The 16,419-nt window shown below is 36.1% G+C and overlaps 1 protein-coding gene across 1 annotated transcript in view; it reads left to right on the forward strand.

Annotated features, from left to right (window-relative positions):
* Positions 1–16,419, forward strand: part of ckap2l (cytoskeleton associated protein 2-like) — a 65,979-nt gene that overhangs the window by 32,276 nt on the left and 17,284 nt on the right. The window contains exons 5-7 of the mRNA XM_028797764.2: positions 4,000–4,204; positions 5,779–5,934; positions 13,540–13,600. Of these exons, the coding sequence (XP_028653597.2) occupies positions 4,000–4,204; positions 5,779–5,934; positions 13,540–13,600 (422 nt within the window). The remainder of the gene's footprint in view (positions 1–3,999; positions 4,205–5,778; positions 5,935–13,539; positions 13,601–16,419) is intronic.

A 16,419-nucleotide genomic window follows, 5' to 3' on the forward strand; every position in this document is an offset into this window, starting at 1 on the left:
GATCGTTTTGATAATAGGTTGGATGGCATTTGATTTTTTTTTTTTTTTAAGGAAAAGACCTTTTACTTCAAATTAGCATATGTACAGTATTTATCTTGTTTTTCATATGCTCATTTACTATAAATTAGATCCAGAAAAAACATTATTTTTCAATTTCATGAAATTGCTTGTTTTAAAACAACTGCCATTAGCTTTACTTTCTCTGTTCTTAATGTTTCCTAATATAGATAGGCACAGGAGGATATTTTTTTGATCCAGGGAGAAACTGCAGCCCACACAGCAACAACAGTCATACAAATGTATGCAAGCAATACACTGCAAACAGTAAAATAAATAAAATCCCCATTATGTACAAAGTAGCAAGTTAAAGTTGCTGAAGAACATGTTCCAACCAGAGGATGTGTTGTAAAGTCTAATTGTCCGCTATAGCACAGACTCGTGGTTGCATGCCCTAGAGCGTTATTTTAGAATGGACCTCATGCTAAAGGTATTGCATAGTCTGACTATTTACACAAGACAAGGTCTTCCTGCATTACTCACACCTTGCAATCATAGTATTAGTCTAGTAACTTTTATGTGGATTTTAAATAGCCTTTTTCTGCTTGTCCATCTTATAATTTAACCACTATTCCAGTCAAGGTTTGACAGATACTTTTATACAACTAAATGGTCACCCCTTTAAACAAGTATGCTTCAAAGCAAGCTATAGCTTAACATCCATTTTAAGGGCACACAAACTTCTTATTAACCCTTTGAAGCACATAAGAGAAGTACACATCAGGTGATATTAATTTGTGGAAAAATATATGCAAACAAGCTAATAGAATCCATTTATTCCATTTTTAGAAGTGACATATGCATACTGTCATTAAAAAAATATGGGACGTATTTGTCCCTATATGCGCCAAGGTCATGCTTCCAGTTATTACTTGTTATGAAAATCAACAAAACAGTTTCTGTCAGATGTATAAGATAAATGAACATCACACACTATACATACATTGTCAGTTCTGTTTTCAATTTTCTTTTGTGCACAGTAATAACATCTTTTGCGTTTTTCTGTCTTTTTCATGGTATGTTCTGGCTTGCGAGGGTTTGTTGCCATTTGTGTACGCCTTTGTGTTTGGATATTTGTCGGAATACTTCTCTGTCTGCAGGAGAAATCAGATATCAGTGAACGTGCCAATGCTGCCCGAAATTCAATCCGCTTCATCGGAGTGTCATGGAAATGGTATATTTCATTGATCTTCAGATAAATTATATATGCATTATTCACAGAAATGTCAACCAAATCAAAGAAGATGCGAAGGTAATATTTTATTCTGGCTTTCCTGTCAACTTCATATGTCACCTTTGTCTGGGCCATAAGATCAACACCACCCATATGTTGATTATATTTCTGAATTACCAAAGGGCAACGGACATCTACTTTATTAGTTGATCCTGCTACTTGTCTCTTCACAGTGATAGTAGGAATTGGCGAAATGAAGTTGCTCAACATCACAACACTTCTGCTGTCCTTCCATTTCACACAGGCAATGCCACGACTGGAAGCAGCAGAAATGTCCCCTTTTCATGTTTTTATCAATTGGCAGGCAGTTCGGCATATTTCTCCAATTCGCACGAACCGTTCCACAAGCTCGTATGTCCTTTTCTGCAAGGATGTACTGCAAATTCGGAGAGTTGAAGAAATTATCAAAAAATACTTGGCATCCTGTTCTGGGTAATGATTCAGTAAGGTGCAAGATTACTGACTCTCCCAAATTATGTTCCACATGCTGTGCTTTCTTGCCAAGATATGGTTCAAATTGATATAAATATCCAGTACGAGCATCACATCTGCACCACATTTTGAAGCCCCATTTTATTGGTTTGCCTTTTACATATTGGCGCATAATATTGTGGCCTTTGAATTTGATCATATGTTCATCTATGGACTATTCCTCACTTATGCTGAGTATGTCCTGAAAGGCTGCATTGAAATGAACAATAAGTGGGTGCACTTTCCATGCTCTATCATCAGGATCATGCCAACCATTGTTATCAATAAAATGCAGAGCTGCTCGAACAGCCTCGAATCGCTGCAAAGGCATAACTTGAGCAATATATGGCACCGCCATGTCGGGTTGTGTGGACCAGTAGGACCGTAATGATGGCAGAACATGGTAACTCATGACCAAATTCATACCAATAAATGCCTTCATCTCGGCAGGTTCAATGGAGAAAGTGTTTCCTTTCTGTTGCATATACCGGATACTTTCTGGAACCAGTATTTCTTTGACAAGCTGGTCAAATTGCACAGCTGCTTGAAATATATGCAGGGGTGCTGGCATTGCATCCAAAGTTTCTGAATCTGAGATTCTGTCCATGTTAACTTGTCCATAAGCCTGTGGTTTCTTGTCGTCTCTGAACAGAAAAGGTCTATAGTACTCGCACCATGTGAAAGTTATAGGTGGACGTTCTTCAGGCGCAGCACCTGTAGCAGAAGATGGAGAGGAGTTATTTGTGTCTGGCATTGTTTCAACAGCTGACCTCATCCGCTTTGGACGGTGACCAGAAGGACCAAGAACAGCAGGTTCTGGAGAAGTAACTGCGGAAGCATTGTCACTTCCCGAATTTTTGTCATTCACTGGTGGTTCAATAATTACATCTGTTCCAATCTCATCAGCATCACCTTCCAAAAATTCTTGATCTTCTGTATCAAGTACCAAGTTAGTCTCATCCCCGCTGTCATCAGCATTCAAATATTGGATAATTTCGTCATCATCAATGTGGAAGTGTCGTGCCATAACGGAATCTGAAGTAGAATGAGTGAATCACACCGGTATATCTAATCGACACATGCAGCACATTGGGACAAATGTGTCCCTTCAAGAATATCATGTAATATATATGTATTTACACATATTTTGCAACTTTACATTGATTTTTAGCATCTACACAAATGAATTCATAAATCTGACTGAAAAAAGATTAGAAGTAAATTTTATATTTTAAAAAAACTCTCCTGAAATATCTAGCACGGCACACCCGAAAAACGAGCACTGTTTATTCGTCACGAAATGGTGGCTTGAAGCACGTGGACAATATAAAGGACCTTTTGTAGTGGTCTGACACCTGTTGGATCCATTACAAAATATTTCGCATCATTGTGTGTGTAAATAAACTACAGGCATGCATTTTAATATGTGGGACATATTTGTCCCGTATGCTTCAAAGGGTTAAAGCACCGGAAGGTTCTGATAGTTTGCATAGGCGATATCATACGTCTGTAGCTATCAAATGTTTTGTTTCCTCTTTATAATCCAATTAAATCTGCGATGGACTGATGTCCTGTTCAGGGTTTATTTCTGCCTTGTGCCCTATACTAGCTGGCATATACCCCAGCACCCCTATGATTCTGCTTCTGATTTAAGCGGTTTTGAAAATGACTGACAGGCATTTCAATTAAATGTATTTTTTACTGTTCAATGGGTAGTCAACACAGTTTTAAGCAAACTATTTAAAAGAATATGCAGTTTTACTGTCTTCAAATATGCCTTTACAGGCTATACCTGTAAGTGTTTTTGTAATATATAATTGCGTCGGCTAATTTAAATATGATTTGAGCCACTTGGTATAAAATTGCCTGAATTTTTTAAAATAGTCTTACAAGATTGCTATGCTTTAGTCATTGATGAATTTTGCCAGTTTGTGATGTCTTTTGTCTTTATTTTTTTATTTACCAGTAACACTTAAAAATAAGGTTACTAATGCATACATTTTTTTGGATAAAGATTTAAATGATTGACTCTCTTAGCTATGTCATTTATTGCATCTGAAGATGTCATCTTGTCTATGCCATTTTATAGAAGGGTTTAGCTCAGATGTACCTCTAACTAAAATTCACATTGTCTCCAGAAGCATATTTTATTTATACAGTTGGTCTACTTGGCTTAGCTAATTAATAAATATACTTCTTGATCCAACTGCTAAATTTTGTTTAACATTTGTTTTCAGCCGAAAGTTGCAAGAATGGCAGAAAGCCAAAGGCAAATCATATAAACGACCGCCAATGCCCACACCTGTGAAAAAAGTGGAGGTAAAAAATGAACTTCCGACTAAACAGTCATTCTGGGCTACCATAGAAGAAGAGGATGCCATTAATAGCCTGGTGACAAGCATTGATCGTATGCTGTCAGACTGCTTGGAACTAATACACAAGGTACACACCCAAGTCTGCTAAACACCTAGGGCTTTCTCATTGGTATAGATTAAATATTAGCTTTGTTGAAATGAAGCAGATCTGGTTAGTCTAAATCATTTTGCACAGGTACCTCAAAAAAGCATAGAACTGAATCAAGCAAGTTGAGGGTTGGAGTAGGAATACTCCACCCAAAAGTGTTATTTTATTAATGCTGCTTACCCCATGTTGTTTGTAATGATGGCAGAGAAAAAATGTATCTAATGTTTTCATGCTTGTCCCATGGTGAAAACACAGTTCATGATACAGTAGGGGTCTATGGTGATCATTGGACAATGGCAAACTACCTCAGAAATGTCCATGAAAAATTGTGGCGCTGCTCGTTTTGCTTCATCCATATAGTAAGTCATTCAGTCATATGATGCCAACGTCACAAACACATTTTTTTAATCTAAAACATTCTTAATTAGGTCACCTCCAGAAAACACTCTTTTGTATGAAAATGGAATGTACTCAGATGCAAATGAGCATTTGAATTGAAGACTGGTCTCCCATTGTTACATTTGTATTCATAGCGGTGACCCACAACTGGAGTGCCTCTGGATTACTTAGTGGCAGTTGGTGAAACTATGAGTAAATTGACCTTCTCCTTGGTTAAGCTTGTCAGACATTCACAAGTACAAGGTATTTTCTTTTCCTGATAATGTTTTCTGTTGTTTTTCTTTAATTTGTAACCTTTAGTTCTGCATTCCTCTCAGCACATACTTTTTTTTAATATCATGTGAAGGTCAGTGTTAGCCAAAGAGTAAGCTGTTACTAGGCTGGATGCCTGACCAATGAATAATTTTGTTTTGAGTGAGAGTGTGTGCTAATTTCATTTGTGAGAGTATTTTCCAGAATTTGCTTATTTAACAATGTTTTGTTTAAAAATTATTTTTGGGACATTGTTAGCATACAACTAGATGTCTTGATATATGGATTGTGTGACGCACACACCATGAGATTTTTTTTCACTGACTTTTTTGATACTGTTTGTCTTGCGTTGGTCACCATTGACACCAGTTATATCAGAAACATTAACTCAATTCTTCATGTAAACTTAAATAGTTTTCTCGGTCATCACTACAAACTACGTGAATTAAGTAAGAGAGAAAAATGTCATTTTTGTTTGGAGTATTCCATTAAATTTTATAAATTCCAGTTGTAGTTGTTTTTTGCCATGAATCCTTGTTTAGTCGAACCCCTTCTTTTTCTTAAATAAAAGGTTGGTATCCTTAAATTCTGTCTGTTTTGGGGGAGTGATACATGTAAGTATCAATTTAAATGTAGTGGCTTGGTCATACAGTGATGATCGCTGATGTATTAGAGAATCAGGGTGCCTAGAGGCATATAGAAAAATGGGGGGATGCAAACACTATAGTATGTGGAATAAAGTGTGTATTGTGTGTGTTTTTTTTTTTTTTTTGTAGGTTGGGGGTGGAGTTGTGATATATAATAATTTTATATACTACACAGTCTATATTTGTGACCTGCAAATGATTATCACTGAAATTTTTTACTGAATGAATTTTAATCTACTATCACTTTAATCACAGGGGTGTCCATCAGAGGAAGTGCTTGACATCATGGCTCGCATGCCTGTTGCGAAAAAGTTTGCTCGGTATTGGATGTGTAAGGCTTGGCTAATGGAACGTGATGGGAATTATGATGTCCTACCACTTTTTGAAGAAGCTGTGCGGGATGTTGCTGAGGTGGGAATCTTTGACTTTTAATTCTCTGACTGTGATACAACAGAAAGTTATTACAGAAATATACTGTAGTCTTTGGAAGTAGATTTCACAATTGTGATAACCAACATGTTGAAATACATAGTACTAAAGGTTTTAATTTCAGTCTCTGAGGCAGACCTTAAGGCATCACTTTTGGAACATTATAAATTGACTCTCTGTCTGGGTTCAAATCCTACAGTCAGCTTTTGCCTGTGAGAATTTTGAACATTCCTGTGTGTGCTCTTTCTCTTTAAATATCCTGGCACATAAGAGATCCTTCTGTGCTTTCGGCACATGACACGATTCTTGGGTTTTAATGGCCTTATGACTTACTATTCAACAGTTGAACTTGGCTGACATCAGATAGGAGTGTTAAGTAAAATTATTAGGAAAATAGGTGTTAAAGTTTAAGTAAACTTAAAGAAAAAAAATACAGCTGAAGACCCATCCATTTTTGTATCCGTTTTGCAGTTGTAATAAACAAGCCCTTTTCTGCACTTATGTTTTCTCTATTAATAATAAAGGATATTTTGTGTAGCTTTCAGTAGTGAGTAATGTGCCAAAGTGAAGGTTTTTTGATTTGTGTGTTGTCCAAAATGTATGTGGATCAGGTGTGGCCAAAATTTTTTTATCATAAATGTAATGATTTGTCTTAAGTTGTAGGGGTGTGTCTATTTAAAAGGTCACACCAATGAGCATTCACTTGATGTACAATTGCATTTGGAATTTCTAAACCCTCACAAAAGACATTACAGTGATGTGATTTAAGGTTAAGTAAAATATACAACAGTAAGCTGTATTAAACAAAACAAAATATTTGATACACATTTGAGTTATTTTGAGAGCATATATTGACTTTGAGTTCAAATGAAATACAGAAATTCATTTCACAAAGTGTGCATATGCACCATTTTTCAACATACAACTTCAGTACTTTGTGGAGAATCTTTTAGCTTTCATAATTTGTAATAAGCATTTTCAATTAGTACTGACAAACTTCTTGCACCTCTGTCTGAGAATCTTTGTCCATTCTTCACATCAGGGCCGGCCTTAACAATTGCGGGGCCCTATGCGAAACGGATTGCGCGGGGCCCAGTCGGGGTAGGGATAAGGATAATAAGTGAAAATTAAGATTTTGTATTAGAAAATAAATTCGTCTTTGCATTTTATTCATTCTTTACTAAGTACAAAATCACGATCAAATTAACTTTACTTTACGAGCCTTGCGTGTAGCGAAGTCATACAGTATATTATCAAAATTTTGTTTCCTACATAGATCACGCTCAATAGCAAGAATTGCCAAATTGTTCAATCTATCTTCGTGAATTGTTGACCTCAAGTAATTCTTGATTAGTTTGAGGCGCGAGAAGCTTCTTTCACCAGATGCCACAGTTAAAAAAATGAAAAATGAACAAAATAAAGTATTTACTGATTTATTACGTCGTTATTGCATTTGATTACGTGATTTAACGTTTGAACGACAATTTGCATTTGATTATGTCACGTTTGCATTTGATTACGAGTAAATAAAATTTAAAAAAATACCTTAAGTCTACCAATTTAGGGGAACTTGAGGTAAGATGAACCACTTTTTAAAATTCCTTGTCAAACCCACATTTTTTGCTTTTTACCAGTAATTTTCAGTCAAATTATTGTTAATGATCTGCATATGCATGCGCTTGTCGCTTAGGGATGAATCGGTACGTTTTGAGCAAGTGTTTGTGAAAAAAAAATTTTTTTATCTTACCCCTACTACGGGTAAGATGAAACGATCGTTTGGGTAGACGAATCACATTATTTTATTTTGTAAAACTATCTTAAACATTTGAAATGAGAGACTACTCATAAAACAAATTGCATAAAGATACAAGTTGACGTGCCGATGATTCTATGGCTGACTGTTAACATAGGGTGGGTTATCAATGTACAGGATCTTCGAATTTTATACAACGCTTGTTTCTGAGGAACAAGCTTTACTCACCGGTGAAAAAATCTTCGTCTGGCAGAAAAGAGAAAATTTAAACCACTGGCGGTAAATTTCAAACTATTCATCCAAAAAATCGATAACATCATCTCCATAAATAGCTCCTCCTATTTGATTGGTTTCACTGAGCTGAGCCATCATAAGGTTAAGAACGGTGTCTGTTTCATCTTACCCCAAGTTCCCCTAAATGACGAGTTTAGAGATAAAGCACCCGAGCAGCTACAATTTTTTTTCAATTTTATTTACTTGTCGTAATCACTTGAAACAACGACGTAATAGATAAAAAACACTGTAAAAACAAAAACAGAATAAACACGCTGACCTATACATGATTATAAGTTATAATGGTTTAATTTAATAATTTACACCTAGAATTAGCGCGGGGCCTATGAAAGTGCGGGGCCCACTGCAGCCGCATAGGTTGCAGTGGCCTAAGACCGGCCCTGCTTCACATGCAAAAGTGTGCAGCTCACGGCCCCATTTATATCCCACCAAAGATTTTTAATGGGTTTTAAATCGAGAGACTGAGAAAGCTACTCCAAGAAATTCCAGGATCTATTTCTCAACCAAGCTTTGGTTGATTTGAAGGTGTGATTGGGATCATTGTCTTGTTGGAGAGTCCAATGATTGCCAAGGTTCAAATTCTGAACAGAATGCATCAAATTTGTCTTTAAGATGGCCTGGTATTTCTAGGAATCCATTATTCCAATCCAGGATTGCCAGTTCCTGCAGCAGAAAAACATTGCAAACATCATAAATGACCCACCTCTGTTCTTGACTATAGGGATGGTATTATTCTGGCCATAAGCCTGAGATTTCTCATGCCAGACATACCACTGGTCCATGTGCCCAAACAGTTCCAGTTTAGTTTCATCAGTTCATAGAACTGCCTCCCAAAACTTAGCATGCCCATCCAAATTCCTTCAGGTATATTCTAGTCGACCTTTGGTATTCATGGGCAAGTGGAGTCAATCTTCAAATTCATCCATGAAATCCTTGTTTGTTCAGTGTTTGTCTAATAGTTTCTCCTGAAACCCTTGTTTCAGCCTTCATCAGGTCATCCTGTAGGAATTTTGCAGTAACACGGAGCATTTTCTTAGTTGTTCCTGATTTAGTTCATAAAAGCTGTTGACGAAACTTTGGGCTTTCTCCCACTGCCAGGCAGGTTTGCAGCTGTGCCATAAGTTTTAAACTTTCCTATAATGCTTCCAGTGGTGTCTCTAGTTACATTTTTGGGAAATCGTCCAGTACCCAATGCAATTCAGGTGCAATCAGGTGATTTCTTCTTTCAGCTTTTGTGAAAATTCCTTTGTCTTAACCATGAGTGCAAATCACTTTGAACACCTTCATGGGTGAGGTTAATTTATGCATTATAGCGGAAACAAATTAAGAATCATTATAGAGTTCCCAAAGGATTAATTGTTTTCACACCACTTTAGGACAAAAATTTGGCAGGTTTTAAAAGCAGAAATGTTATATAGGGGTTGAAAAATTGTGACATACAGTAGCTTTATTAACAAAATATTGTTACTCAGGAATACTACATCATACATCTTCTTTGTTGATTTTACTGTATACATCCCTAAACAGATAATGAAGTCCTCCAAGGCAAGTTCTTTGAAAAATACTTTAATTGGTTAAGTCTTTACAGTCTTTGGGGATTGATTATTTGTGATTGCACTGATGAACACATAGCCTGCAATATCTGGTCATATAGTCTGACATGCTTGGCAGCGAGATCAACATAGCAGTTGTCCTCCGCGACTTGAAGTTATGTACTGTATCATCAGTTTTGTAAACCCTCTATTGGTGGTAGTTGTGGGGAAAAGCAGCTCATATTGTTTTTAGTTGAAAATTTAGCTTGAACTGAACAAGTATCAGGCATATAATTACTTCAAGTAATTGTGTTACTCAAACTTGACAAACCTTTATTCTACAGATGACTGTTCAGGGTTGACTGTTGTTGGTTGTTTTTTTTTTTTGTTTTGATAAAACAAAAGTTATAAATGAATTTACAGTAACAGGTCAAGTACACAGTATATACACAATGTACTTAAACCCCATGAAACTTCAAATATTATTACATAATGAATTAAAAAGAATGTTTTAAACTTGCATTAGGTTTAAACGTTTTGATTTTCAATTGTCAAAAATAGTAAGACTCTCCCACACAGAACAACAAACAAACAGATCATTAGAAATGGCTGCCTCCGGAAAAATGTCACAAAGCCATTTCTTTAAATGTATGGTTTATGTTACGTTGGCAAGGTCCTATTGTTCTAGTCTGTAGTTAAGGTAGTGTAAACCAGAATTCTGAAGACACTAGGAAAGATTTTCATGTGAGAAACTTTACAGTATAGGACGAGAACATGAAAATATTAATGACATTTCCTTTCAATACTGTACATTACAGCCGTGCTATAGCATTCTAGTAGTGCATCAGCCACTGTTTGGAGTTTTCCCTCCCCAAAAGTCTAAGTGAATTTTCGTTGGGTAGACAGATTTTCTTCAACATCTAACAAAATTGTGTTTTTTTTGGTTGATGTTAACTCTAAATTTTCTGTGTGGAAGAAACAAATGCTTTGCTGTTTGGTTAGGTTATGGGAAGTTTGCTGGGAGCCTTTTAATTTTAACATAACGGTAAAATCTATTGACCATGCAAGGATGAAAGTCTAATTCTGAGACTGTTACAAGTGATATTAATAGATCTACTCATGCTGGCTTACATGTGATGCTGCACATATACCTCTACGGCAAAGTGGCAAGAGCTCACTTTGGCCCTTTTAATTACCAAACATATTCTACATCTGTGAAAGATGTGTTTTTCTTTAAAATTGTGCTTGAGGGTCGTAAAACAAAAGCTGTAAGAATGCCGAGGCTTTACATGTAGATTGATGTGGAAATTTTCAGAATGTTAACTGTTTCAATCTACAAAGATTTATATTATGCACAGACTAGTGTTGCATGGTATGTTGGTACTGAATTTTTTTTTTTTTTTTTAATTGTGCTATACCAACATAATTCAAATTTTGGCACTGGAAGTAAATGGTTGTGCAACATACCCAATACAACGATCGGGATCCCCTTACCCAAGCAAAGTTTGAATATGCATTTAACATCACACTTGAGGAGGATTCTCCCACCAAAATAATCGATCATCATTATGACATGCATATAACTAAGCACTCTGGTCACCTCTGAGCTCAGGCAAGCAGAGTGTATCAGACCTGGGTGGCATGCTTGTTTTAATTTATGCAGGACCGGGTGGACAAAGCAACTGGAACCCTTTAAATAACCTCAAAATTTTAGTGAGGTTCTAACACTAACACAGACTTCTCAAGTATCTAGCTAAAGTTTCAAACATTCTTCCTCACACCTGTGCAAATACAAGTACATAAGGGTGGCTTTTAATGGACCTTACCCAATGTGCATTACCTTTCTGAGATCCCGAAATGCGCTAAGTACAACTGGAAAATTAATGTCAATGAAGTTTCTTTTATTACACCTTATCACGAATAGTAACCGCTGTACAACCACGTTTTTTTTTTTTTTATTATTATTATTTTGTTAAAAAAAAAAAAAATCTGTGTGTTAGTTTGTTTTGCTATGTCCAAATTACTGTGTCATCCTAAGCAAATGACCATTCTTGACTTGCACCCATGGTACCAATCTAAGCTCTTTTCCCCCTGCTCCCTAAATGAGATATTGGGATTGATAGAAATGTGAATTAAATATACAGTTCTATACATTTTTCCCTGTTAAAAGTGTAAAAAAGGGTAATAAGGTTCACAATAACAATGCGATTTCATTTCCCTTTGACATCAATTCGTGTTTCTCGAACTTTCCTGTAAAGAGGGAAGAGCATATTCTAGGGCTTCTAGGATTTCTTGCCCTTTCTATTAGGGATTCTCTGTGCTCTCTGCACTTGTCTGACAGGGATGTGGTGCGATTTGTGAAGAGTACACGGAATATTATACAGTTTACCCTGTTATGTTAAAGCTTGTTACTAATAATCAGAACACTGCTACTAGGATGCCCCCTTATTTAACTATTTTAGTCTGGTGCGTCTGGAGCAAGGTAGGTATCCTCATTATGACACACTCGACACAAGGTTTGGTGTAGAAATGCTATACTAAGCACAGAATGTTGTCACTGGGATGCTAATCATAGTGCAGGGATGTTTGTAATACCCCCTCCACCCACTGCCACTCCAAGATCTGGGGGTTACTTCTGTCATGCTGGCCCACTGCACTAAATAAAGCAAGTTACTTTTGTCATGTTACATGTGATGCCTGCCACATTAAATTCAAGGAGACTGTCTCTGTAAGCTTATAGTGAAACCATAAAAGCTCTTCTGCAAATTTGTATACATTGCTTATGTGTGGCAGTGGTGCTTTTTGTTTTGCTTTTGTTTCTCCTTAATGCTTTCCAACTTAAACTCCTTTTTAATAACTTTTTTTAACATTCTATTGAGTGAACCAGAATAGCCCCTCATATCATTTGCTTTTTAGTATCTCAAAGATTTCTCTTCTTATTCTACTCCCTCATTTAGAGTAGAGGATCAAAGTTTAGGGTTCAACATTTTAACCCACTTCTTTAAGTGAAATGGTGCAGAGCCAGATGGACCTTGAGCAAAATGAAAACCGTGAGCTTGTTATTTATGGTATTTATAGATTACTTTTAAGATTCATGTAGTGGAAAGAAATTGCACTTCATTTTCAAAACTGTTTAATCCAATGCCAATAGCCTGTCCTGGCAGCAGGACGGGATTGTGTGAGGCAGGAATGAAACCTGAATACAAACCTGTTTTATCAAAGGGCCCATTTCTATGAGGTCAGCTTGAAATCACCAATTAAACTGACATGCATGTTAATAAGATGAGCAGTGATAACCAGAATAAAAAGAAAAAAAAAAAGATGAAGAATATGTAAACTAGACACCGACAGTGACCATGTGTGAAATCAGAACTCAGAATACTGGATTTGTGATGTAACAGAGCTAATCTCTGTGTCATCATGTCTGTTTTTTTTTTTTTTTTAAGTTGTACAATAACTTTTGGATTCCAGTAGCATAGTCATGGTGAATGATGAAAAAGTGGAAATTTTGTGTTCCCGTTACGTTTTGGTTTCAACACTTACTGGGATCTTTTATGTAGTGTTTTGTTTATATACAAGTAAAGACGCAACTATAAAGTAAAACAATGCAGTTATTCACCATTGTATTCTTAGTTTCCAAGCAAGTTCACCCTGTGTGTTGTCCTGGAGTTCCATTGACTGGACTTGTTTTGCATTTCCCAGAAGTTCTTTGCTGACTTTGGCATTATTCAAGATTACTGGCAGCTCCAGACTTAGAGACCAGTGGTGAAGGGGGCTGCATGTACTGCATTTTAATCAGGGAGTGAGAAATTGGTTGATCCATCTAATCTGGTTTTCAAATCCTGAATTGTGTTTTTGTCAAGTATTCATTATTTTTATTGAAATTGTACAGCTGTCACCCTTTACTAAGGCACAGCTGCCAAGACAGTAGAGCATTTTATTTGTTGATTATTGACATGCTAGCTCACTTTCTCTTACTTCTCACCCATTTCTTTGCCCCTCCTTCAGCCTGTTGAAGAACTTCGAGCTGTTATATTTGAGATAATGAAAAAAAAGGAAGATAACAAAGGTATGTGTACTGTTATCAGTCTGTCTATCTCGCTTTCTCCCTATTTTTCTGAATATTCTTAAGTTTTAGTTCAGACTGTAGAACTATGTGTATCTGTAGTTTTATACATTTTTAAATTTAATGAAGGCTGCCTTAAAAGATCCAGGAGACTGGATTTAAATCCCAGCATGGACACTGTGTTATCTTCAAATGGCACAATCATCATGTCTCTGAGTCAGGTTTACTCTGGGTATTTGTTTTACCATGAAAGCTCTAAACACTATAGGTATATGTGTTGCCTCTTTCATGAAAGGCACTTAACTAGCTTCCTAGTTTTTTGTTTTTGTTTTTTTTTTTTAAATTGGTAAACAAGAAGACATGCCTTAAACCGATCCTTAGCTTATTAGTTTTGAGTCACATTCATTCCCAGTAGTGCTTACCCAGGAGAACCTCAGCAGTGATAGGCTGCACACTTCTGGCTTATAGTCGTTCACCTTTCTTTTGACTTAACCCAGTTTTTCACAACTGGAAGGATTAAGAAAGGGTTTTCCCCATTTCCCTGCAAGACCTGGATCAGGTAAGAAAGTAATCCCCAACCTCTCAGTGATTGTTAGTGTCTATAAACATAAGGTAGATTCAGTGAGGCAATAACTGACTTTGTTGCATCTAAACCTATACTCATTTACTGTATTTATAGGGAAACCAGATATACCAAATATTAGAAGTAAAACTGATGAAAACGGACAATCTGAACAATTTCGAAGTCCATAAAGCAAGCATCATGTCAAGTGGTCTGCCATTAGCAGTTACAAAGTTGCAATTTATGTTCTTAAGCTGTTTGAGATGCTTGTGAATGAAGGGCCGCTATTGCCATACTGATTTCCTTAGCATTTTCCTATGAACAGTACATGTTGTGTGCTATTTACTTTAGAAGTTGCATGTTATCTAAATATTCCTATATTTCTATATTAGCACATCACACAAATGAAATATTTTAAGTCTTACTGCCATCTAATGTGTAACCCGCTTCTTTAACCCAAATACATATTCTACTTTTGCATCTAAATCCCAAAGGCCCTGTGAATGAGCTTGCACACATATTTCTCCTGGGATTGGATTTGACTTCCTATATCCCTAAACAGGATACTGTGAGTTAAAGAAATGTGACAAGAAAGTAATCAGACTCATGGCAGTCTATAAATCACACTACAATGTTTATAAACAATTCAATCAAAAATTCAATAAATTTTTAATTCAAAAAATATGTTATGTTGCATCAAATCAAAATAAACACTTAAATATCCTCTTATAACTAACCTGGAGAGCTATTTGGACAAAGGCTTCTTATAAAATATTTTAACATAAATAAGAGCCATGAGAAAATATAAGTAAAGTAGGAGGAGATACCCTGTGTACTTTTTTTATAATAACATTGAAGAATTTCTGCCAAATTTTGTTTATTTTTATTGTTTTAGATAACATCAAGTATCACTTTTTTCCATTAAGTTATAAAAGGTATGTTAGGTAAGCAAGAGCAATCTGGAAAATGTAGTGTAATAAACTTAAGAGATTATTGCTGCATAATCTTATGCTGTATGGTGTTACACTGTAATACTTTTAAAAGATTAGAAAGAATTGTAAGTCTGATATGCTTTGATAGGTGAATGAATATCTTCTCTCTAAATACTGGCATTTGCAAAAATCTGAAAACATGACATAGCTAAACTGCTGCTAAATGTATTTTTTCACTGTTCTATCACAGAATGGACTCAATTTTGAATAACTGTAATCTTTAAAGATGGATACAATAGACTATGAATTACAGCATGTTATGCACAGATTGAGTGTATACTATGAAATAAATTAATTACATTCCTTGTTTAATTTATTGACCGACAAGTCCATTTCAGGCAATGACCAAAATTATTAAGAGAATATATTCCATCGCAGGTGTTTTCTTTTTAATTAAACACTCAAAATTCAACCTCCACCCAAAGAATATGTTCCATCTTTGAAAAGGCATTTGACTGCTTTCCCTGACTTTAAATGAATACTTATTCTATTGAGATTTACTTTAAGGTCCTCTTTTCAATATTTTGTCCACATTTGTCCTACCATTGTCGCTCTGTGGTTTGCCATTATGTGACAAACTGTTCTAATGCATTCAGGCAAAGTTTTAAGTGATACTTTGGAGTTTGTCCAGAAACTCTAGTATTTTGAGTTAATTCCAATGTCATTAAACTATTCAAAGAAATGCATGTATATTAAGGACAGTTTTAGGACAGCATGATGATATAATTTGTACTGTAGTGTTGACTCTTCACAATGATAAAAATGCCAACTCACTATGTAAAATATATCTGCTTTCTGTGTGGAGAGTGTACGTTTTATCTTAGCTGCTCCAAAAGCATATTGTTTGAACAGCATTTAAATTTGCATCGAGTGATTTTAGTTGTGTGTATGTGAATGTCTCCAGACTGGCTGCTTTCCTTGTGTGAAAGGATTGGCTTTGCCTCCATTTTACTTGTGGCTATTGAATGCAAATGTTGTGCTGAGTATTTGCAAAGCCTTTGCAGTAAGTTGGTTTCTCTTTATTGAGACAACTCTCTTTTAAAGGTGCCACTTTAACTGCAGATGCAGTTTTATTTAATGAGACTGTATATGTCCTATTTTTGGTAGGCAGCAGAGAAGCTATCTAGGGGACCTGGCCATCCATCCATCCATCCATTTTCCAACCCGCTGAATCCGAACACAGGGTCACGGGGGTCTGCTGGAGCCAATCCCAGCCAACACAGGGCACAAGGCAGGAACCAATCCTGGGCAGGGTGCCAACCCACCGC

The sequence above is a fragment of the Erpetoichthys calabaricus genome, chromosome 1 (assembly GCF_900747795.2).
Source record: "Erpetoichthys calabaricus chromosome 1, fErpCal1.3, whole genome shotgun sequence".
In the NCBI taxonomy this organism is placed as follows: domain Eukaryota; kingdom Metazoa; phylum Chordata; class Cladistia; order Polypteriformes; family Polypteridae; genus Erpetoichthys; species Erpetoichthys calabaricus.